Below are 24,866 nucleotides of genomic sequence, written 5' to 3' on the forward strand. Positions count from 1 at the left end.
TGGCTGACAGATTTTGGCTTGATTTTTTTTTTTTTTGGTTGCTGTTGTACAGTTCTGAGAAAGACGAAACTAGAAATTTTGACGTTTATGAAGAAAACTACTCAATGCTATCAATGTCTTACCGGTAAATCAAAATTAGGATAACAACATCAAGATCAAACTGAACACTTTTCAATTAAAAGGAGAGGAGCATAGAGGCTTTTTGTAGCGAAACCTGTTTCAATTGAGAATCTACAGGAAGTTTCAAACAACACCTCACCAGTCTCGTAAGCAAGCATCATACAAGTGTGGCAAACAGGTTTTTTCATATTTTTATTTACTAAGGTGGAAGTTAGCAGAAGCTAGTCGCCAGATGTCTGGAAGTTATAAACCAACTTCTGATAGCTTTAGTGTTCTTGACAAGTGCAAAGGGAAGATTTCCTTTATTTCAAATTATCCAGTTATATGTGTTCCACACCTAGCTAATTCTCAATTCTCAAAGACTCGAAAAGACACAAAAGCTGATTTTCTTCTCCAAATAAAAATGAGCTATGTGGAAAAGATTTACAAATACTAACATCACGAAGGACCTAGAGACTCAAACCAAGAGGTTTAATCCACTAACAACAGGCAATATTCCTTTTTAATATAAGTCTTAAATGCAAAATGAGTTTTCTGTATTAATTTGTGTAAAGTTAGATTTCTATGGAACTAGTAACCTTGGTACTTTTTTTGTTTTTTAGAACTCTGCTAAACTGATATAGAATTGTACAAATAATTTAACTCAACGCAGAAAATGAAAAATAGTTCAAAGAAAAGGATTTAAAAATCAGTCTATCCTAATTATACCCAAAGAGCAACTACATTCTCCATCCAGAAATTTAATGAGTAGTGTCATTTCCAAACACTTAAAGTTTAAATTCTCATTTTATTCTAAACAACAATTCCATAAAGATGACTATGCCTAAAAGAAAAAAAAAAACACACAATGAATGAAATCATTGAATTCTGATTCTGTTTCCAACTTGCCCACAGACTTCCTCCACATCCATGCAACCCAGCAGGTACATACCAGCTTTCAAGTCTGCAAAATGTGGCTCATGCATACCTTACCCAAAGGGGAGTAGGGATTTGATGTTTATACAGTACTTTGAGACATCAGAATGGAAATCTGTATTCATTTTTTCCCCATCAATATAGCATTTCACTCTATAAGAATGTTTTATTTAATCAAATACTCCAGAACCAATTGTACTCTCCAAAACTAATCCCACTTCTTTTAAATTCCTCATGTAGGTCTCTTCTCTTGTTCTGCATTGCCAAAAGACCACATGAAGGAAAGACATTTCAAATGTCTGCTCCACTGTTTATCCTGCTGAATCTAAAATCTTTTTTCAAGTCAATCATCGCCATAGCTACCAGATTGCAATTCTCTTGTAAGGTTTAGCTAAATATTCAAACTATTTAGCATTAGAGTGCAGTACTACAAATGGTGCAACTTCACTAATTTTGGTCCGCCACGCTTTTTTGCGACTTCTGTATGTCCCAAGTGAAGTCTGAGCATTGTTTCTGCATATGTAAAGATGAAAAAAGTAATAACTAACTTCTAAAAGGAACTTCTCAAAAGAAGATTTCTCTTTTAGTCACTGATACTTTAATGACTGTTCTGATTTCATGTGTTTTAGAACAAGAATCAAAAAGGTATTCAAATATCACGAATTTTAGGAAAAAAATGTGTATATATATATATATAAATTACATGTTTGTTATTAGATGGTAAAATAATTTAGTAATAATGTTGTCCTTGATATCTGTTTTACATTTGAATATAAGTTAGTTAAAGTCTCTCTCTTGACAAACACTCTTTTTTCCAACTAAAAGTTAAAAGCTTCAGATAATGCTTAGGAACATTATTTACATTGTTAGATCTGGGTAACTTGCCTCAGATTTAAAAGCGTGCCACAAATCTGTCTAGAAATGCTGTTTAAAGTGTGGAAAATTTGGGATGTTTCAAAGGATTGAAAAGAAGAAAAGCTAATGATATGCTTGTGTTCCAAATCGACTGGAACAAAGATTTGATAGTTTAATCAAACAAACTAGTCCAGGTTGTTCCCAAGCAACATAATGAAGTGACTAATATAGAACTACGTGGAGCCAGAAAAAACAGTCAATAAAATCAATTAAAAACCCACCTTTTCTAAAACAATTTGATAATTCTTTGGCAATACTTCTAGTTCCAATCAAAGACAATTTAATTATTGTTTTCTTTTTAATAAGTTAGTTCTTAAAGATTCAGTGCAACAGTATACAAAACAGTGAAATCTATAAATGTGGAAGGAATTGTTTGTATTCTACAGCAAACCTATCTGAGATTACAAAAATGCTGTCATTTTGGTCGAGAGAAAAGATGACAACGCTTTCAGATAAAATAATAATGAATCTGATGGCAGGAACAGGAACGGCAAACAGAAATTAAAATCAGATCCTTATCTAAGAATGTCGCTTCCCCCCCACACACTGAAACTGTACTATATTAAGCGTCTGTTTATTATCATCTACTTTTGAAATATTTTGTTGCCCAAAACTTTGAGCACAAATTCATACCAAGTTGAAAAACAGAGCCTTAAAAAAAAGGCCATAAACCATGGCTGCCTCTTCTTCAAACACAAAAGAAAATGTCTTGCCTTGGTTTATTCCCATACTTAGAACAAATCTTCCTAAACTAATCATTGGCAAGGGTTGGGGGGCGGGGGGGTTAGGGGGATTTATTTTTATTCATAGATTAGAACAGAAAGGCAAAGTTGAAGGAATAACATGTACTAATTCAAATTTCTAGAACATTGATCCAAGTCAAGTCACTAACTACAGCTATGGTTTCCTTTGATTTGTAATGTTTAAAGATGTTTTGATAAAATTATATTCTGAAACCCTATGCATTTAAGATGGTATTCTATACTTATATGAAATGCAGGTTGTACAGATCATGACTGTAGCTGATCTGTAAAGCAGTATAAAGCATTTTTTCTTAACATCACATTAAAAAGTAAAACTGTCACAGAATTACACATTACTTAGGTGAAAATTCACATGTAGCATTTCAATTTTGGTGTTGCCATTCTTGCTAACTAGGAGAATGTCAAACAAGTATCAGAAGTAGTGTCAAAGCTACATGCAACTGTCATCCAACGCAAAACTAAAAATATAAATAGGAAACAAAGTGAAGATACACCATATCTTTCCTACTGATTAATCAATCCATCCTAAATACAGATTACCTGTTAAGTTACAGATCCACACATGGAAGCTATGCTCAAATGCAAACATTCAGGAACTAGGAACATACATATAGTCACTGCACTGGGATCAACAGAAAACGTGTCCATAGCAGATAGCCATTGTATACCACCATGCTTTCGGTAGGTTCTGGTGTACAGTTGGCGAATGCCATACAGCAACACAAGAAATTATGGGGGGGGGGGGGGGGGGTGTTCATGCTCCCTCAACTGCTGCCTTGTCAGCTGATGTCAAACTGCCAGCCAGGGACAGGACATTCAGGAACAAAATGAGTTTAAAAAATACCTACAGTGAGACTACAATAACTTAATCTAACCAATTTATTGGAGACTAAATTCAGATGGATGAGATCCTTGGTAACAAGAAACAAACTTAATTACACATAAAAGGTTATCAAGGCCATTCCTCTTGGCAGGATAATTTTAACTGTATTATTCATAACAGATGTCTGTCAAATCTATTCTTAAACTCAGGAGTGAATATTCCACACTCTCTGTAGGCAGTATATTCCACTGCTTATTATTTCCATAATATTGTCTACATTTTCTCTGCCACTCTTATTTTATGTCTTATCCATATTGCATATGGAGGCCAGCATGCTTCTACTTTCTTTGCAGCTTTCATATTTAAAGATACACCTCCTTAGAGTAATTTCATCTCTAAAAGAAAAAAAAAGTTCTTGTATGCATTTTAATTAGGGACTGTGTTTTTTAGGCACCCTGTATTTCTAACCGCTTTACTCTGAGGCCTGTTTAAATTAGCTCCCATCTTTCCTGAAGTCCTGTGCTCAAAACCAGATGCAGTGTTCCAGGTACGGCCTAACTGATAGCAAGAGAAGCTAACAGGCTATTTTGCACAGTTTGCAAACTGTATTTTTACTTTCCAGCATGACATTTGCCTTTTTGGCAAGGCTGTGGTATTGCCTCACATTCCATTTATTTTTGGCTATTGTCTTCCCCAGAACTGCCCCCGAGGGGAGGAGAAAAGAGGATGCAGCACGTTTCCATTTCCAATAGCAGCAAACTGTTAATGTGGCACATACCGTGCCATGAAACCCTGGCAAGTGTGCTGACTTGATGGCTCCCCAGCTTAGCCTGTTGGCTGTCTTCAATCCTAGACACTAAGACTTTAGGCTGAAAGGCAACTAGTGCAAAGCCCTGGACTCTACGCCCCCAGGACCTTGGCTTGCTGAATGAAGCACCCAATTTGTTCCTGCACTGGATTAGGAGTGCAGCAAACCCTGGGCGCAGCCACCTTGAAGGAAATGGGATGCCCAAAGGAGTCGTGAGTGCTTGCAGATGGGTCTTGTGCTAAGCACCCAAAAGGTGCTAACCTGCTTCGCGCAGTCCTGGACCTGACCGGTCCTCTTTCTGCCCACGTTCACAGTAACAGAGTAGGCTTCTGCAGAGCCCTGCCTCTTTCTTCGAAGCATCGCAAACACCCACGTGTTAGCCAGCTACAGTTCTTTACCAAATTCACCCTGCAGTGCCTGGCCACTCTTTCGTCGCGCAGGAGAGAAGCAATGCTGGAAGGTTCTTTAATCTTGCTGTCTAGAGCATTATGAAATCCCACGGCTGCAGGATGAACAGGGCTTTTAGGTTTAAAAGAGGAAGTTAATAATTTGTGTAGCTAGGTACTTGAAAAGATCGTAAGGGATGAAATAAAGATTTAAAGCCTTGAAGACACAGAATAAAGTCTTACTAAATATATGCTGAAGGAATGCAAAAGTGAAGCTCAAATTAGTAGTTCGGACTAAACCTAATCTGGCTATAGTTATTGACAGTCAAATTCTGACTCATCAAAAAACTCCTATAATTAAGACATTGTGATAAAGGCAGCTACAGAACAGGAAGGGCTTCTGAAGTGTTCTCTGCGCTTTTAAAGATTGTGTAATTTACACTACGTACAAAATAGCCAATCAAAGAGATCAGGAAAAACCATTCTATCCTTCTCTAGCAAAAGAAATACCAGCTTTACCACTTCTGATAACGTGCTGATGTGTATCAAAACTCATCCTTCCACCCCCAGGCACTTGTGTGATGTCTCAGACAGACAGGAAGCATGCACATGGTTTCATCTGTTTAGAGCTCAACTTACTTATCACAATACTAATTTTAAAATACACTATACACAACTCTGCTGAGCAGCAATCTGTTCACTTCTTCAGTTTCAAAAGCTGAACTGTTGCAGTCAGTCCCCACTTCCTCTCGACAAATTAACTAGGCCAAAGCTGGCTGCCTTGTCCTCACATTCATTGCTCTGAAATCCTGCAATCTTGTGGCTATTACAGCTGTGGTTTCTTAGCCTCGAAGGCGTCCCATTATAATGGATTAGAATTTCATAATGCATTTTCCTTAATACTTACCAAAAAAATGGTAACATAGCTTGTACTTAATACAGTTACTTATTAGATTTCTGAAATGGCAATATTCATAATGCTTTATCTGTTAAAAGCATAGAATAGGCCCTTTAGTTAAACTCGGGAGAGAAGAGAAATGGGGGCTATTACAGAAAAAGGAATCTGATTTTAAGTGAGAAATGACTAACATACACAGTTGCTGCTGTATTTGCAACCCAAAGTACACAACTACCTGTATAAGAAACAAAATATGATTTTTTTCTCTTTTGTAGAACTGTATGAGCTGACAAAATAAAAAGCCAGAAGTAAAGCATCACAACAGTCCTGAATGTTACAGAACTGATGGGAAATTTCTAAAAACTTAAAGGGTTTTGTGCCAGTTCTGTCCTTATAAAGCATGTGGCTTCTTTAAGCTACAAATCAAATGCAACAGAACTGTTCTGAAAGCAAGTTACACTGATTCTCTTGCTTGTTCCTGGTAACTCAACAATCGTCAGGATGCAGTTGTGGTCATTACGCAAAGTCAGAAAACCAGCTTCGTAATAATGGTTAAACCAATTCGGTCCTTTATTCTTAAAGTCACAAATGCAAGGATAAATTCTAAAATCTCCGTCTACCTGAGGAGGAGTGGAAAAAAAAAGTAACCATCTAAACCAAAGTGTTCTTAAACATTCAAAGTTGGTGACAGGCGTTACCTACTGCCAACAGTAGTTCTTGTAGTAGTTCATACAAAACTTGAGGAGTACAAAATGACCACCAACCCAAAACGGGATAATAGCAACTTGTTGCCATTACTTTTGTTAAGCTACAGTTTTCTACCACTCTACTGAGTGGAATCATTTAACTGTCTGATCACACACCAGAGCTAACAAAGTAGGAGGAGAGGAGCCAGGGGGTAAGCCAACATCTCAAAATTCCACAATCATTGTTCAGAATAAGGTTCTTGCAAAAACAGCAAAAACATAGAAACTTCAGAAAACAGAAAATATTCTTCCTCATCATTTACCTTTTCATTGCACTCTAGATTTCTATTTTTTTCCCCTAGAAAAATTAAATGTCTGAAGCCACTGGCTGAATGAGGAAGAAGAGACGTGTACCACATGACTTGATTTTTTATTTTAAGTAGCTAGATAATCAAGCAACCTACCTCTTCCTCAGGTAATTCCACTAAACTAGTTTCCATTCCTCTGTGCAAGTCAGAGATTTGGGCATCTACAAACAGCTTTCAGTCCAACATCTCCACTGAACTCCTGAAGTGGCTTTAAACTGTCTGAAACCACTTCAGTACTGGAGTACATGCAAGGTCAAATGCAAGTTTGTATTCAAAGTCTAATCTACTTGGATAGCACTCAGAAAAAACAGTTTACGTTAAGTTTTATATCCATTGCACACTATTTGCAAACAAAGCAGGTATTAGCTTTTCCAGTGAAACATTTTTTTCAGATGAAAAATATCGATCCACCTGGGCAGCCTGTGGGAATAGACTGAGTGCTGATTCTTATATATATGTATTTTTTAATACGGAACTAGCAAAGTACCGTTATCACCATATTATAAAACCAAACAAAATATTTTTAATAATCTGTTTTTGTAAAATAAGAAGTCCAAAATAAACTGAGAACTGATTTCAAAATGTTTTTTTTTTTTTTTAATTCAGAATTTCCCACAAAATAGGAATTGGACTTAATTCAGCTTACAGACAGGATCAGTCCTGTCAAAACTAACAATGTATTTGGTCTGTCATCCCAGGGGTATGAAGTTTAACAGCTGGACTACAGAGAGCTTCTACCAAGATGATGACCAGCATTGAGACAATCTTTAAGACGTTTAAGAAGCAGAGACCTACAAACCAAGAAAACTCTCCAGAACCCTACCACTGGACAAGCATCCAAACAAGTCACTGCCTTGCACAGGGAAGGATAAAGATTAACTGCATTGAGCTTTAACAGCCATGGCAGCCGCCAAAGTGCGCTGGATCCAGAAAGCCTTGGTTTCAGCTTACCTCCATAACGACAAAGAAATAAAAATATGAGAAAACATATTCCTTCAGTTGTCTCCTGGGTTCTGCAGGGATCTACTCCGAGGAGCCCATGAGCACCGTGTGACCCAGCACCTGCACTCCCAGACATGCTACGGTCACAGGAACATGGCTCTGCACACTTCTTCCCTCCCCTTCACAGAGAGGTACCCCATGCCGGACACTGCTATAAAAAAAGAAAACAACTGAAGAAAGACTAAATATCACTACACATAATCCAATCCACTGCAGTTCCTGCACAGTTTCCTGCAGAAGATTCAGACTTGGTGAATGTATATTTAGTTAAATCCCCATTTCAGACTACATTAGACCAAAAGCATACAGCACAAAGACATCTTACCTACAGGAAAAGGTTATTCTCTCCACCAGCTTGATTTTTGCTTCCTTTTCTCCCCTTCCCCCAACTCAAACAGGTGGTTTGCATCTCAGATAAAGTATAAGGCCCACCAGACGTGCCGCAGTACCTGAAGATGCCCTTTAGGACACTCAGACCGGTCTCTGCTTGGCTTTCCACTGAGCAGCTCTGCGAACTGCCCTCAAATTTCCTCACTGGCTCCAGCAGATCTGGGAGACACAGACCAACAGTCTTCCTTTCCAGCTCGGCACCAGCAATAACTTTTAAGAATTACAGTTTGCAAAACAGCCACATTCAAGTATTTTTCCATTTGTTTTGGAAGATCTCTGAATTCAACTAGATATACCCTAATCTGTAGGCTTTTCCTTAAGTTTCAGTGTAACTGAATCCTCATTTGGAACATTTTGACAGTTCCTCACTGCTGAGCTAGCCTCACATCCCTACTCAGTAACCTGCCCTGCTTTAGGCTCCAGAGGGAAACATTACACAAGAGCTAAAAAAGTGCATCTCGTTTGGGTAAAACAACTAATACACAAAGAGCGCAATAGTTTGGCTTAAAAATACTTAGCCCTTATATTTGGCTTTTCTTGAATTCCCTTTGCCACAATTGGACGTTTGAAGCAGTTAACACAAGAGTGAAACTGGAATGAAATTCAAAGGCAAATAAGCCAACAAAATAAACCTTTTAAAGAACTGCAGATAATGGCTGATTTTCTAGAAACTAAAATATATACCTATGGGGGGAAGTATATAAATAAACATCACCCTGACCACTATTACTTTTGCAGTGCAAGTTTTGGCACGTGGATATTAAAAGCACTATTCTTTACAGGTGTACCTGTACCACATGCTTTGCAAGCTCAGGACAGCAATTCTTCCCCCATCCCAAAGTAAAGACTTCACTAGCCAGTTTCCCCAAAACACATTTATTTTCATATCCCATTAACACACAAGATCCTGGGATCCATCAGAAACAGGACATGAGAGACTGTGCAAGCAAAAAAAAATGCCTGTTACTTCTTCCTCTAATTCTAGCTGGGGGGAAAACATTCACATCACTAGACAATTGCATGCCTATGGCATACTCCTGCTGTCCAAACAAGCGCTGCTTCAGTTATTTCTGTCCCAGGTTCTGTACACTGCTACAATACTTTAAATTTCAAAAAGCTTTTTCAATAGAAAGATTTCCACAGATCTCCAGAGCTTGCAGTATAACGCATGCTGCAGAAGCCTTCCTCTGATATTTTAACTAATGATTCCAGGTATTCCACGTGGTACATTCTAGATTTATTTTTCAGTGTCTTCTGCAGACCATTCCTTCCTATGTTTTTTTCCCTTCTACACTGAAGAAATATTGATTTTTGCTCTCCAAGCTTCCTATAAAGAGGGTTATTTTTCTAATAAACGATTATTTCATTTAAAATCACATTAGTTAAGACACTAATAGCATACAGTAACAGCATACACTAACTATACATACAGACAACATCAGTAGTACTTTAAGCTTAGTACAGCAGTGATCGCATCGATCTTTTTACAATGTTTGGAGTACATTCTACCCCACTTGAACTGCCTATAAGCCCTGCTACAATACAAGTACGTGTATCCATAAGGGAAGATATTACTTACACCTTTCAAAACAGTCAAATAATTCTTCAGTTTCCTCTCTGAGCAAGAAAGAGGAGGGGAAGAAAACACACACAAATTTAAGGTACCTATGACTCTGTATGCAGAAAAAAAGGAGAAATAAATACATGCAAATAAATGCATTTACAAAAGGACAGTTGCATTAGGCAAAGTTTTTTCAAACTTTTCTATGTACTGATTTTGATCCCAAATTCTAAGAGAGCTAGAGGCTCCTGAATAACTAACAGACCTAGGTATATCTTCACAGATCAGAACAGATCTTCAAAGGTCTTCAGCAAAACACCAGGCACCCACAGATGACTGGTTGAAAACCACTGCCTTAAGACACTCAGAAGACAGCTTTTGGAGCTACGCACAAGCAGAGTTGAAGAGAAGTGAAATCTGAGCATACTACACACGTACTTGCACTATTCAGAAGTGCCCAAGCAGCACTGACACAGATCCAAATCAAGTTTAGCCTGCCGCTCCTAAAAAATGGCTACCCGGGTAAGCTCCCGGTCAGTGGATCAGTTAAGAGCTCAGCTCTATACATACATAACCAGCTCTCTGAGCCTGGAAGAACAAAGAAATAGAATTATCTTCTGTTAGGTCTATTGGTGTTTTCTTAAACCAGCATCTATTGGGCCACTGCTGGCATATTCACAACCTTGCAGAATATGGATGTGTCAACTAATCAGGGCATGGAAAGTAGCTTAGCTGGGGCAGCACAGAAATTAGTAAAGTATTTTACCTTAAAAAAAAAATAAATGGAGAAAATTATAACCCATGCTGAGCTTGTACTCTGACAGCTCGACCATTTCCACATAGCACAGGCATCTCTGCACAACAATGCACTTTAAACGTCCCAGGAGAAGAAACAAGTGAACCTGAAGTTATCCCAAGAGAAATCCCAGTGCCTCTTTCTCAAATCGTAGCACAAAACAACCCATAACTCAGATCAACTTCTGACTAAGCTACTGTGAGTGATGTTCAAAGAGCCTTGCTGTGGCAGAATATTCTACTGAACAAACTGTTTTCAGTAGCGTAGTATTTTGCCATAAAAGTACAGACAATTATTTTTACAGTGCAATTTTCTTTCAGAAGGATGGTTCCTCAAACTGTTAAATAAGTTTTAACTCAACTATTATTTATTTATTTTCATGCAATTGAAGAAAAACTCTCCATGAATGCTGAGAGAGCAGAGGAGGAAGGAAAAAAATAAAAATAACCTCCAACAGATTAACTCCTCCAAATGAATCAAATAATTCATATTTCAAACTTCACTTCTTATGTGAGTTTAAGGAAAGAATCAAGAATATCTCATATCTAACTTTTGCATTCCCCTCACCAGTTTGTAGCCTCCTAAATACATACTATATCCTGTGCTTCTTGAAGGGTTGTCCTGGCGTGCTCTTGGGGCACAGACCTCCTCAACACATAGCCAATTTCAACAGCCAGACAAGCAAAGAGAAAAACGTTTCTCCACGCATCTCAGTAAAGCTTGTTCTACCAGTGGTCAGTTGTGTGATCACCCAGTTGAAACAAGAACTACCCAGGGACCTATCCACAGCCTTGCATACAGCACACACTTCCTACAGCTCTTTAAATACACTACTTATAACGGGATGAAAATCTATTTCTGCGTCCATGTCAGGTCAGAGTGAAGCAAACTGATTTTGAGTCTCAAAAAAGTTCCGAAATAAACTGAACGCATCCTACGTGCATTTCACCTTACAAACGAAGTTAAGAGACCAACACGCTCAGATGCTCTGGACAAAACACTGGCTTAAATTTTTCACAGAGGCTCTGACCAGTATCAGTACCAGTGGTCTTTCAAGTGTTCTTATCCTTACAAAGAAAATTAGCACACAGAGAGGTAAATCTGGTAAGTAAAAGAGCCTTCTACTGGAAAAGCAAATGATTCTTTCAGATCCACCTGCCAAGGTCTGTGGTAAGGCTTCGGGAAGTACAAAGCCACGCATGTTACCTGCGTATCCCACTCTGCCTGTACTAATAGAAATAAATGTCAGGTCCATGTCTTCCTTCAGAAGGCATAATGTAACTCAGTACAATTTTACATGGGTTTACAATGTAAAAAAGTTTTAATATTTCAGTTAGATCCCTTTACAAAGCGATCTAACTCCACAAAAACTACGAAGAATATCCCCATAAAGACTACAGTGTTTCTTTAGGAATACTCTTCTGTGAATTAATTTTATTAGTTTCCTAACTTGTGGGAACACAATTCCTAACTTGAACAAATCCAGCATAAGTGCATGTATAAATTCCCCACGTATCTCAACGCATTTTCAGGAACTACTACTGACAAAATATTTCTGCTTGATCAGTAGCGAAGATATTACATGAAAGTTGCACGTTTCTCTTTTCATCCCTCCCCACAACAGCATTTGTCTTCCAGACAGTGGAAGTTCTCCATCTAAATGCAAAGAGTTCAGTATTCAAGCTTTGGGCTTGTGAGAGGAGGCTAGGGGTTTTAAAAAGAGACTAGACATAAACAACAAAGCAATAACCAAATCAGAGATGCAGGCTTTTCCAGTTCAACTCCCTTCTACTACTTGAACTCCCTTTCAAGGATTTTCCATCAGTGAAATACCTGTAGCAAACGAAGAACACATACATTAAAAGTAACGCAGATGCTAAAAAAAGAAAAATAATTAACCACTTAAAGGCAAGTTTAAAAAGAGAATCATCAAGTACTGCATACTTTTGAATAGCTTTAACATAGCTTAGATGCAAGTGTGCTACGCAGAAAATGAAAATTCCACCTTAGTGCTGTACGAACAGTGTATGCAAGCAGCTAGCATTCAACGAGGCTACCTTTCAAAAGTATGCGTACTGAAGAACATTAAGTGCTTGGTTCATACCTTTTATCTCATTTAATTACCCAGAATGCTAGAGTTTCTTTGGCTACTCATTGCTGCACCTGTTTCCAAAACATCTTCAGCTGGCTGAGCCTGTGACTAATGGCAGCCATTTCCAGGGAGGGGCTATTTAAGGAAAGATCCTTGCTACGATTCCACAAAAACTCTCTGACATACTGAGGAACAGAGAGTACTTTTTTTTTTTTTTTTTGAAGTTGCACAGGTGATATAAGACTATATTGACTACTTTCAAATGTGCTGAAGCTATTCTGTAAAGCCCGGTTATTTATTAAAGTCTTTAAGCCTCTTATACTAAAACCATTTTTTTAGCCTCTTTTCCAAAAGTAACACCTAGGATTACTGAAGTGAAAGAGAAAAATAGCCTATCCAGGTCTCCTGCATTGCAACAATTTTACCGTTGCTGCCCACATGAAACCTCACCCTGTGCTCAGGAGTTCAACAGGAGGCATCCCACAAGGTCCCTAGGACAATGCGGCTTTCTCGCAGTGCCCACCAGTAAAGCACCCGTGTGCCTGCCAAATCCACAGGTTACGCTGTCAGCGACGTACCTCAACGAAACTGTTATTAACTACTTTTATGACCAACAACAGGCGGTGGTGGTGGTTTTTTTCCCCCAAGCTTAGGAAGATAATGAGTGAGAGAGAAATCCTGAAACACACAGCTCTGAGCCCTAATCTTCTGGTAGTACCGTGGGACTGATCTGCCCACTCTAATCCTTGCTTTTGCAGGAACACTGCACATCACCGCTGCCAGCAGCAGCACACCTGGCTACAAGGTCTGCGTGGGCCCTCCCGAGCCATCGGCACGTGCCCACAGCCTCCTTCGGGTACTGGGCTGGGAGATGGGTCAGCGAGCACAACGGCTGCGGGAGGAGAAACTGCCTGGTAAAAGAAAAGATGCTGCAGTTCCTTTGCAGCCAAGGAGTTGTCTTGTAAGCACGGGGCATTTGCAGATGGCATTCCAGTATTTCAGCGCATTATTTTTTCTTCCAGAGTTTAATTTTGAACAAGCATCATAAGGATATAGATACAGCTACAGCAGTAAGGCAGCAAAGACCTGGAACTGTATCCGGAACCGCATGGAGTGGAGCACCCGAAGCTTACCGCTTTTTTTGACATTTCTCTGACAAAACAACAAAAACTGATTTGCTTCCTTAGAAATCCAACTGAGTAAATACACTGCTCACGCATAGAGCAACTCCATCAGACCAGCTTAAGTATCGTGAAAGATCTTTATGCCCCATAATAGATGCTATGTTTGATAGTTATCGTCAGGCCGTAATTAAGATTTTATTGCACCATTGCAAATATTCAGTTAAGTGCTGTTGCACAACAAGTTCTTCCAGTCAGAAACAGGTACGATTGTTCTCTATTTTAATGCAAAACTGTACTTAAAAGTCTACTTACTTTACTGAACTGAAATCAGTGACACTGAAGGGATACAAACATCTATATGTGTGTATATTCCCTAGCAAAAACCAGCCCTCCTCTCATTTAAAGATGACCTACTACCACCCGAGTTGCTATCTAGGCACTACTAATGCCACATATATTACCAATGGAGAAAAAAAATCTTTCCTCGGGGGATATACACGTACCTCTTTTTCATTTTTACACTATTATGATGCTGTCATCAAAAGAGATTTTTTCTCACTATATGGAATGTAAAGTAACCCATTCAGTTCACTTTTCTCTAAAAACCTGAATCACCCTACACCAGTAGGTGTATATATAGAAATATATACACTGGTTTGCTCAAGAAAAGTCAACGTATGAAATCAGTAAGAGATTTATTTTAATACAGTGAAGTTTGTTTAACATCAATCCATACATTTTGGCTACCAGCAGGCAAAGTAATCTGAAATCAGAATATCAGCTCAACAGCCAAAGAATTATCAACAAATAAAATCTGACTTACTGCAGACAGACATCTAGCATCCATACTAATACCTTCTGGAAATTAATGTTAAATTATTCCAGGGAACACGGTTAAAACAATAGCCCCAACAACCCCTTCCAAAATGGATCAAGAATAGACTCTTTTCACATTCCAGCCCACGTACATAACACTGTCCATCATCAGGCAACATCATCTTTTGTACTCCATGATTTTTAGGAACGTAAAAGCCATATTAGTAATCTGTAAGTAAAGGAATAAATCCAAATTTAAATGTCTTCTAACCTGTCCAGCATAGCAGAAAATAGGCATGACGTTTCCACAGAGAAGACACAAACATCATAAATTTATCCAAATCATGTCCTGTAGGTAAATGCATGTGGACTGTCATTATAAAGTTCTGCAAGAACACCTCAGAATGAGTCTGCATCCACAAAATGGAAATTACTTCAAGTGGAATTTTTTTCTCCCTCTTCATCTCTGTTCCAGGCAGCAATGCATTGGGGTACATATCATACTCCGATCCTTAAACTATAATGTGGTCCTACTTATGCCAAAGTACTTCAGTATTTTCTTTGATGCCCAGCTAGCATGACAACCTTACGAAGAAATAAAAGAGGAAACTTATAAAATTATTGCTATGTTTTCAAAAGCACTTTTATAGTTATGGAAGCAAAAAAGTAAGAATTATTTATTATTTCTGAGTTCAGAGATTTAATTTGGGGTAACATTGGTTTAATATCACAGCATCATCTGCCTTTCAATAAGCAGTGCAGCAAAAGTAGAGTCAAAACACATATTCCATTAGAAATTCCTGAATTCTGAAATGCAAGCATAACATCTACTGATTTCCAAAACGTCTCAACCCTTTATTATTTCTCACAGAAAGAGAAGTCATATTAACTCAAGTGTCACAGCATTAACAAAGATTAAGCTAATGTTCTTTTATTGATACACTCACACAAGATATCGTGAGGTCTATCTTCCACCATTACAAGTTAATTTAAAGCATTCTTTGTGACCTCAGAACCACATTTGCTACATTCATCTTTAAGAAAACAGGAAGCAGACTACTTTAAATATACAAATAAGAGATTTAGCACTAACAGCCTCCTGATGAGAGAATAGCTGGAAATCTAAAGGAAAAAATTATCACCGTGGATCAGGCTGCCCTGCCACAAACTGAAACATTTTTTTCAGATCAGAAGAGAATGTGAAAAACAAACAAGCAAGAAAATTACTCCCTATTATGTTATTTATTACCAGCTGAAAGCTTCTATCAGACACATTTGGACCAGAATTTTGCTGAAGTCAAATTACTTTTCGCCGCCCTTAGAAGGACCAACATAAACAATGAACAATAATGTGTCAGAAGGGTGTCTAAGAGGGAAAGGGGGAAGGATCCGAGACAAAAGCTCAAGGAGAGCCCCAGTTCTCCAAAAATAAAGTATTAAATGCCCAAATTTTTGCACCAAGTTTCTGGTAATGAGCAGAAGGTGTCATATGCCTTACTTACTCTTACCGTCTCCAACTGGCATAACTCCTGACTGTCACCAAGTCTCCACTAACCCACCCACAAATATATGGACCTTTTTACCATTGAAAGAATCAAAGCCTTGACTTTCATTCCCTCATCAAAGTAAGACTAGTATAATTTCTCCCCAGATTATTGTTTCCAACTGCTTTTATTTGGAATAAGAGTAGCACAACCTTCCCTCCGCAGGTAAAAATACTTATTGTCAGGAGGTATTAACATAGATGCTAGTTCCCCAAAGGTTGTCACCTTTACGGGATAGGAATTTAATATTTTTGACTCTTGTTCTGCAGGAAATTATATACCAACTCTTCCTCCAGTTTGGGGAAAAAAGCAAAGAAGACACTATTATTAATGATATTTTTTCCAAGCATTGAATAAAATCTTGTAATGGGGGAGGAAGGGACAGACATGACAGGGAAAGTAAAGCTTAAGATGGCTTCCTCAAAGAAAGACTTAAAATATTTTCTTTTTCTGTGTCAAATTCCAACTCTGCTTAAAATCTCCCCATCTTTTGAACTTGACATCAGCGTTTATCATAGCAAAATTAAGTTCTATTAATCACCTTCAAAGCGCATCACCAATTCCATTTAGTGTTTTAAACTCAACACCTTCTAGAAAACATGGACTTCAAGCCTCTGGAAAAGTGCACTGTTCTAGCTAGTAAGCAAGCCTAGAAAAACCTCTATGACAATTTCACATATAGACAATTTACAAAACATTTAGCCTCGTGACTACAAACTGCTAACTTGGCAGATGGATGGGGAAGAAGGTGTGTTCACAAGCAGTTTAAGCCACTCCAAATCAGTCACTTCTGCTTTCCTCTCCCTCCTTCCTCTGTCCAAATGTTAGGGAACAGACAGGTCATGCTGCTGTAGCTGAGGAGTATATATACTTGATTGTTGAGTTAATTTCAGTTTGATTCAGTCTACCTCAGGACCAGACAAATGGTGCTGGCACAAAGGAAAGCACGAATCAACAGCCAGGAGTGGAAGAGGAAGACAAGACTGTATTCCTTCACTGACTGTACAAACTTAATTTGGCAAACTGCTTATGAAAACAAAAACTTTGGGGTAGGTTGTTAGGGAACTAGCCAACGGATTCAACAATGAGAAAAAGATCAGGCTCGCTCTCCTGCCCAAGAACCCCGAGTGTTATTCACCAGTTAGTCCAACCGGTGGGATCTGCTCGACAACAGAGATCTAGAGAGCTGGTACGTCTGCATCACAGTTAGCTTAAATCACAGCCGATGAGCACTCTCTCTAAATAGCATGCTACTCAAGGTGGTCTGCAGAAGTCACCATAAAGGCTATGTAATTTGGGAGTTCTAGATGCCTAGAGATCTTTCCTTCAGCATACTGACCCACAGAGCACTGCCTCAAAGACAACAGCAACAGGAGCAAATGATAACTCCAGGTTAACTGGAGATGCCTACGGCTTTTGCTCGCAGCAAGGCAAGTACCTTCTCACAGTTGGGTATGACTTTCTGCTTAGCTCATAACAAAAACCTGCACGGTACTCCCCACGGGGTCAGGGAAGCCCACAGCAGGGCTCTGTATGCAACTGCGGTTAATATATTCTAAATCAGGAAGCCACTGGCGCGCGGTGGTCGCACGTAACACAGGCTGGTGGCGTCAGCCCTCGTTCTCCACAGGTAACTCAGCAACACCCTCCACCACCCTGCCTCGACAGTCTCACAGCTGCCTTTCCAGAGCTTGCCTACAAACACTTCTTGCTAAACAGGTCAAGACTGCTTTACACGCTGGCTTCCAAGCTAAGAAAAAAAAAAAAAAAGCACACAATACACACAATAGCTCTTTCTTGAATTTCTTCCCTGGTTCAAACTATTATTCAGAAAGAAAATAGCCATCTTGTCAAGGATAGAATAACAAAGTAGCTTGCAGTCTTCTCCATACTTGAATATCCCTTGAAAAATCCTCTCATTAACCAATTAAATATATATATATATATATATATATATATATATGTGTGATTTTACATCAAAACCTTATTAAATAATTGTTCTAACACGTTTTTAATCACTAAACATTTACTTTATGCATAGGGCTAAACAAGTTTCCTTATTTCCCTGGAGGCCTGTTGAAACCTCCCAAAAGTCTTTAAAAATCCATTGCACAGGCTAATATCCAGAGAGCAGTAGCAAGCACGGTAACTGGACAGCCCTGGAAGTGCTAAATAGGAAAGGCCGAAGAGAAATATTTGTTACTGAAGCGTATCAACTAAAAAGCAAGCAGCAGCACAAACCCCAACTCACTAACATTTCCCAGCTGTGACCTGAATCATACTTCAGACAGGAGCAGTTCGAGATCCGTACTTACTCAGATTTGTGCACTTCTGTAAAACTAGCTGAAAGGCCCATTATAGTAACTAGAACTGCAGAGAAGCTACTACTGCATTTCACAATGGGTTAACCACTCCCAAGTACGTACAGAACTGATAAACAATCTAGCATTTGGATGGCTCTGTATCACATTAGGGTGCCAAGGAAATTTAGACTCTGTATCTTCCCGTAAAATCTACGTTACCTTTTCCAAATGAGATCTCAAACACTCCATATTTTTTATTTTTCAGCCTATTATAAAACCATTCGCTTCTAAGAAAAAGTGTGTATCTGTAGGATTTGAACAAAAGATTGCAACCAGTTTGCAGCAGTGGTATGCATCACGTCCACCTTTCTGGAATTCATCCCTTGTTCAGTTTACATGACCAGTGAAACACTCAGACCAAGTATTTGTATTTGACAGTGCTTGTAAGGCTTCATACATCAAAAAGATTGCACTTTGTTTTGAAAGACCTCTCAACTAGAATGCAGAATTTCTTTAAAAATACATACCACGTATATCTATCACAGCATACTTCTGCACTAGATGTATACAACACTGAATAAGCGTCCTAAAATGTCTAGCGAAGATCTGCATATTCATTATTCTGTCTGCTAACATTTTTCTTAGACAGCATCCTGATGCAGTAGTTATGCTGCTATGAGACTGTTGATCCAAAAACCCTTCACCAAGTTGGAAGACAATAATACAAGCAAATCAACTTTTCCCGTTGCTATAGTTTATTACAACTTTGGTCTTCTCAGTCTAACGGCCTTCTTTCCCACCAGGTAGTCTAATTAACTTTGGAGTCCTTATCAACACATGCAACTAACGAATAGACACATACTAAACATGCAGATTTGAATTCCAGACTTCCATGTTGTTCAGCCACTGTAAAATATACTAAGATTAGCATTTCAAAAGTGCAAATATCCCATTTCAAAATAGCTTAGATTATTCCAACATGACTTGTAATTGCCTGGTGCAAGTGGTGTTTGCTTTCCTTTCTACATAATTATGCAAGCATGAGGAAGTCAATAACTGCCTCTGATCACTTGTTCAAACTGGAACATCAGGACAGAATTTAAGATCATTTTTAATCGTGCAAAAACAAATGACAGGGGAAAACCACCTCCTCAGACTTACCTGTTTTCCTACCTCCAACACAAGAACTACTCTAATGCTACTTACTCCTCCTCTGTAAGTGCCCTTTTCTGAGGAAATTCAAATAGTTAACCAGAAAGTGAAAGGTCACCACCTTCCACGACTAGTCTCCAGCCTGCATAAGAGGAACAGGACTTTCAGCTGACTCGCACTCGAAGTTGGAAATTAAAGACTGAAAAATGTACTAGATACTTTGCTTTTGTCCTCTGCCACACCGGCAGAGAACAAGAGCAGCAGACTGACTGGCTTTAAGTGAAAGTGGTTACAGCATCAGTGTGCAGCAATCGTCTCCATGTAGAGATGGAGAAGTCACTAGGAATACTACTGAAACCAAAATGTAAATTCGTAACGAATTAAAAACAAACAAGAAAACACACCACGAACTGTACACAGTGCTTCCTTCATTTGTCAGTGTGACAAACGCACTCAGAAACACCTAGAGCTACCAAACAGAAATAACTACCATCACTAATATTTCATACTTGGAAGACTGAAAAACATTAACACGCAAATAACTTAAAAACATTTAAACCATCATTCCAGACCACTTTATTTACAGTGTATTGCTCTAGCTTCTGTGACGTTTGCTATTTTTATTGCCAGTCAGCAGCGAACTTTTTAACTACAGTAGGTATACTACCTTCATGCACATATTTAAATTTCAAGCAAATACTATAGTAGATATTTAAAAATCTCATGAGCATTTAGTGATTAGTACAAATCATGACCGAAACTGAGTTTGTATGTGTTTATTTCTTTAAAAGCAAAGACTCTGCTTTCCTGGAATTTATTTCCTGACTTCAGGAAAAAAAAAATAAAAACAAACCGTAATAATGTTTTTATATGCACTTTGCAATCTACTTAGTAGGTACTAATTTGATGGCACGCAATTAGTTTTTAAATAATCAAAACGATTCTGCAAGCTTCCAAAGCACATGGAACGCAAAAAGACATTATGCAGAAGGTACCCAAGTTTAACAAGAAAAAAAAATCACTCCAACATATGAGTCGTCCTAGCTGTTATCTACACAAGTGTATTAATGACTATCAGAGGTACTTCAATACAAGAAAAAGACAGATTTAGTAGAGCATCACAACAACATGCATGATTTTCCCAAGGTTTACTCCTTGTAAGATATACTTCAATATATTTTAAGACTGTCTCCAAATGGTCTTTGCAGTCCATAGAAGGCCTACGTAATAGGCTAAAGTTACTAATTTATACAAGGGACTTTATTGACTTGAATTAAGTTGGCTTACTGTGGGGAGAACAATTATGCCGGCGGCTCTGGAGGTGGCAATGGCTTAGCAGGCAGCGCCCCTCTGCTGTCTCAGAGGGTTCCGAAAGGCAAGATGACGAGTGACTTACAGCCTTCCATCAGTACGACTTGGCACTCTTCCTAAATACACCTCGCTGTGTTTTACAAAGCATGATAAACATTCTATCTATAGTACACAGATTGAAAAAATGAGTCAGTAAAGCTACGTGAGGTGTTCAAGTTCACCCACAGAGACAAAGACACAGAGAAGGAGCCCAGTTCTAACACTTCATGCATTGGGACACACCACCCTCCGCACCCGAAAGAACGACCAAGGCACCAACTGAAACCGGGGCCTCAGTTGTGCAGTCTGCAGCCAACAGACTCAAACTAAGACCGGGCCTTAAAGCATTAAATTCTCTGTGTGCTGAAGTGTCCTTGAGAAATACTCTTCCAATAACTTAAAAAAAAAAAAAAAAAGGCACACAAAAACACAGCCATATTTAAACAGTATCTCGATCCAATACAGTCAATGTTACTTTGTGCAATACCAACAGAAAGCCAGTAATTTTCCTAAGCCTTCTCCCTTGCTGCTTCTTATTGGACTAACTTGTATCCTTGCAGGCTTAGCAAATTAATTGCAAATTTAAGCCAGGCAGAAAGTCATGCTGAACTGCATTACTCCCAAAATCTTAAAAAATGGTACTGGAAAGACTGTTGAATCTTCTTGAAATTTCTCTTGGGCTATGATTCCATTAGAAGTTTCATTGTAACAAGTAAATACAGTTTCCATGTAATGAATTACAGATTAACCCCAGTTAACAGTACAAGGCACAGTAAATAAAGTACTTGGAGCTATCTCAAGCATATATAAATGTAATGCTACACACAAATTACAAAAATCATGGACTTAAAATCAGCATTTGAACACCCTGGCAGAAATCGTCCAGATTTTAAAAATAAATAAAAATGCAGCAACAGCAGAAGTCTTACAGAAGGATAAGTACACTGGGGCCTTTTTTTTCCCTTAAATACGACTCTATTAACAGGTTTCTGCATGTTACTTAAAATTTGAGCATTTGTTACATGTTCAATTCAGCCTGAAGTGGGGCATTATCATCATCTCGCAGAACACTTTGTATTCCCACTTACAATCCGACCTCCTCATCCTCCCATCCATCTATCCACACTTATATGGCTCTATAACCAGAGTATCTAAGCCTAATCTCTATGGTAGCTATACGATTTGTTTACATGGAAAAAAGAATATTAGAAATGTATGTAAATTTAGCTGTCATTTAAATAAGTGTTTTTCCTTCTGAGGTTAAAAAAAAAAAAAAGCTCTCTAGCTCTCTATACTGCCTCCTATTTCTCTTGCTTCCATCTCCTACAACCCCAGCAGGCAATGAGCCACATTTGGAAAGCTCCGTATCACACTACGTCGACAGCCTGTTGTTGTAAATTCATATAGTTTACTTTTAATGAGGAAGAGACATGCAGTATTTTAGATCTTAATGCTTACTTAAGAAAAAGCATAGAGTGCAATTAAAACTTGATTTTTTTAAAAGATAGTGTCATTAAGTCACCAAAGGGGAAGAAAAAAAACAACACACATGCTGAACCTTTAACAGCTCTATAGAAAGACTTAGCTTGCTGCTCAGCAGCTCAGATCCATCTAGAAATTAAAACGATCCGTACCATTTACCATTTCCAGCTGTAAATGCAGCTTTTAGCACATATTTTACATAAGACTCACAGACAGACAGTAGCATAACTCTAACAGTGCAAGACCCCATATACAGACTGCTCTTCTTTATTAAAAAATACCGATGAGATGATGTTCCACAGGTTTTAACAATTATTTTTGATAATATTTGTGGTATTTTGAAGCAAGGTTTACCGCAGCCCAGCAAGACCAAGAGCTGAATTACAGATCCTGGGGGGGGGGGGGGGGGGGTCTACAGCAACACAGACAGCAGCTCAGGTGAGCCATCCTCAGCAAAACGACAAAAAGCCTAGCGAAGCCAGCTGTTCCTAACTATTTTGGGGTACGCAGATCCTTTCCGCACAGAGCAAATCACGCTATTCCGCTGACACGCTTTGTTTCCTGTAACGCTTGCCCGACGCATGAAAAAGAAAGAGACGAGAAAGGCTCGGGGAAAAAACGAGCTGCGACGATGCACGCGAATGCTGCGCGGCACCGGGAGGAAAGCCCGAGCGGGTCGGAAAACCTTCCTGCGCCTTCCAGCGATCGCTCCGCTGCGGAGCCGCTCTCCCGGGCGATCCTCCCCGATCGCCTCCGGATTACGGGAGCCAAACTCCGGCGACTTTGCCGAGCGGCCCCGCTCCTCCACGCCAGGCAGCCATATCCTCCTCCACCGGGGGGGAGCACCCCGGGACGGACGGACCGACCGACCGACCGACCGGACAGACAGACCGACCGACCGACCGCCGGACATTCCCTCACGGACATTTCCTCCTCCCCCCCCCCCCCGCCACCCCGTCCCCGCGTACGAGCGCTTTACCTTCATGATGAGCTCAGGCTGCGGTAAAAGCCTCGGCGGGGGCTGAGCGGCCGAGGCCGGACCTGGAATTTAAAACAAAGCGCTGAGGCACCGGGCGGGGGAGGGGAGGCGGGGCCGGCGGCGCCGAGCAGAGAGGGGGGCTCCGGGGCCGGGGGGGGGGGGTTAAAGGAGGGCGGGGGCCGCTCCCCGAGCCCCCCCTGCCCCCGTTCCGCCGCTGCCCCGCTCCCCCCCGCGCCCCTCCCCGGCCGCTGCCTCGCCGCCCGCCGCCGCCGCTGACGCCATTTCTGTCAGAGGAGGAGAAACTTGCCACAACAACAACCCGCCGCCGGCCTCCCGCCGCACGGCGCTTCGGCTGGGGGGGCACACACGGCCTCGGGGCCGCCCCCCCGGGGGGCTGCAGCCCCCTCACCGGCCGCCGGGAGGAAAAGGGGGGGGGGGGGGGGGTCACGTTCCTCTCAGCGCCGGGACCCCCCGCACTTGGCGGCGGGGGGGGGAGGAGGGGAGGGGAGGCCCTGCCTCCATTGTACGAGGAAGAGTGCGGGCAGCAGGCTGGGGGGGGGGGACCCCGGGGGGGGGGGGGAATCTGGGGGGGGCACCGCTTTTGTAGCTTTTGTAAGGGGCTGCGGCTCCGGATCGCGGCGGCACCTCCCCTCTCCCCTTCGTGTACCCCCCCCCCCCCAAATAAAAGCAAAGCGCTGACTCCGCGGCCGGAGTTTTCAGCAGCAACAGCCGCAACTCCGCGGCTGGGGGCCGGGCGGGGGGAGGGACGCGGCGGAGGGGAAGAAAAGGAAGAAGAAGAAAAGAAGGGGGGGGGGGGGAGAGGGGCCCGACCTGCTCGGCGGGGGGGGGGGGGCTCGGTGCCCGCCGGCGGAGGGGGGCAGGCGGCTCCCGATCGCCCTCGCCCCGCCGCCGGGCGCCGAGGCTCGGCGAGTCCCGCCGCAGCCGCGCTGTGAGCAGAGAAAAACAACCGCCCGCCGCCCCCCCGCCTGCACGCCCGGCCCCCCCCCCCGCCGCCCTCCGCCCGCCGCCGCCGCGGGGCCCGGGGCTCGCTCCCCGCCCGGCCGCCGGTACCTTTGTTCCGCGGCGCCCGCCCGCGACTCCCCCGACCCGCGGCGGGGGGGGAGGGAAAGGAACGGGGCGAAGCCGCCTCCTCCTCGTCCTCCTCCTCCTCCTCCTCCTCCTCCTGCTGCTGCTGCTGCTGCTCGCGGCTCCCCCTCGGGCGGCCTCGGCCCCCGCTCCGCCAACGGCTGGGCTCGCGCGGCGGGGCCGACCCGTGCCGCCCGCACCCGGGCGCGGACGCGGAGCCGGCGGCGCTGAGCGCTGGGCTCCGAGCCTCTCGCTCCCCCTCCCCCTCCCGCACCGACCGCCCGACTGACTGACGGCCGGACGGGCCGGGCCACGCCCCTCTCCCCGCCTACCTCCATTGGGCCCCGGCCCGCACGGACCGCCCCCCCTCCGGCCCCATTGGCCGCCGCGTCGGAAATACTGACGTCATTTTTCCCCACTTCTATGGAAACTGAGGCTCGGCGCCGAGGAGGCCCACGGGTAACGCAGTCCTCCTCCGCCGCCCGCCCCGCTTCCCTCAGCGAGCG

The 24,866-nt window shown here is 41.5% G+C and overlaps 1 protein-coding gene across 1 annotated transcript in view; it reads right to left on the minus strand.

The window, feature by feature from the left end:
* ARID4B (AT-rich interaction domain 4B) overlaps nt 1-24,665 on the minus strand; it is an 89,831-nt gene extending 65,166 nt beyond the window's left edge. Inside the window, 2 exon segments of the mRNA XM_035559696.2 lie at nt 23,275-23,336; nt 24,346-24,665. Coding sequence (XP_035415589.1) covers nt 23,275-23,280 — 6 coding nt within the window. The 5' untranslated portion in view covers nt 23,281-23,336; nt 24,346-24,665.
* Between the last annotated feature and the right edge of the window lie 201 nt (nt 24,666-24,866).

This window comes from Cygnus atratus, chromosome 3 (genome assembly GCF_013377495.2).
Source record: "Cygnus atratus isolate AKBS03 ecotype Queensland, Australia chromosome 3, CAtr_DNAZoo_HiC_assembly, whole genome shotgun sequence".
NCBI lineage: Eukaryota > Metazoa > Chordata > Aves > Anseriformes > Anatidae > Cygnus > Cygnus atratus.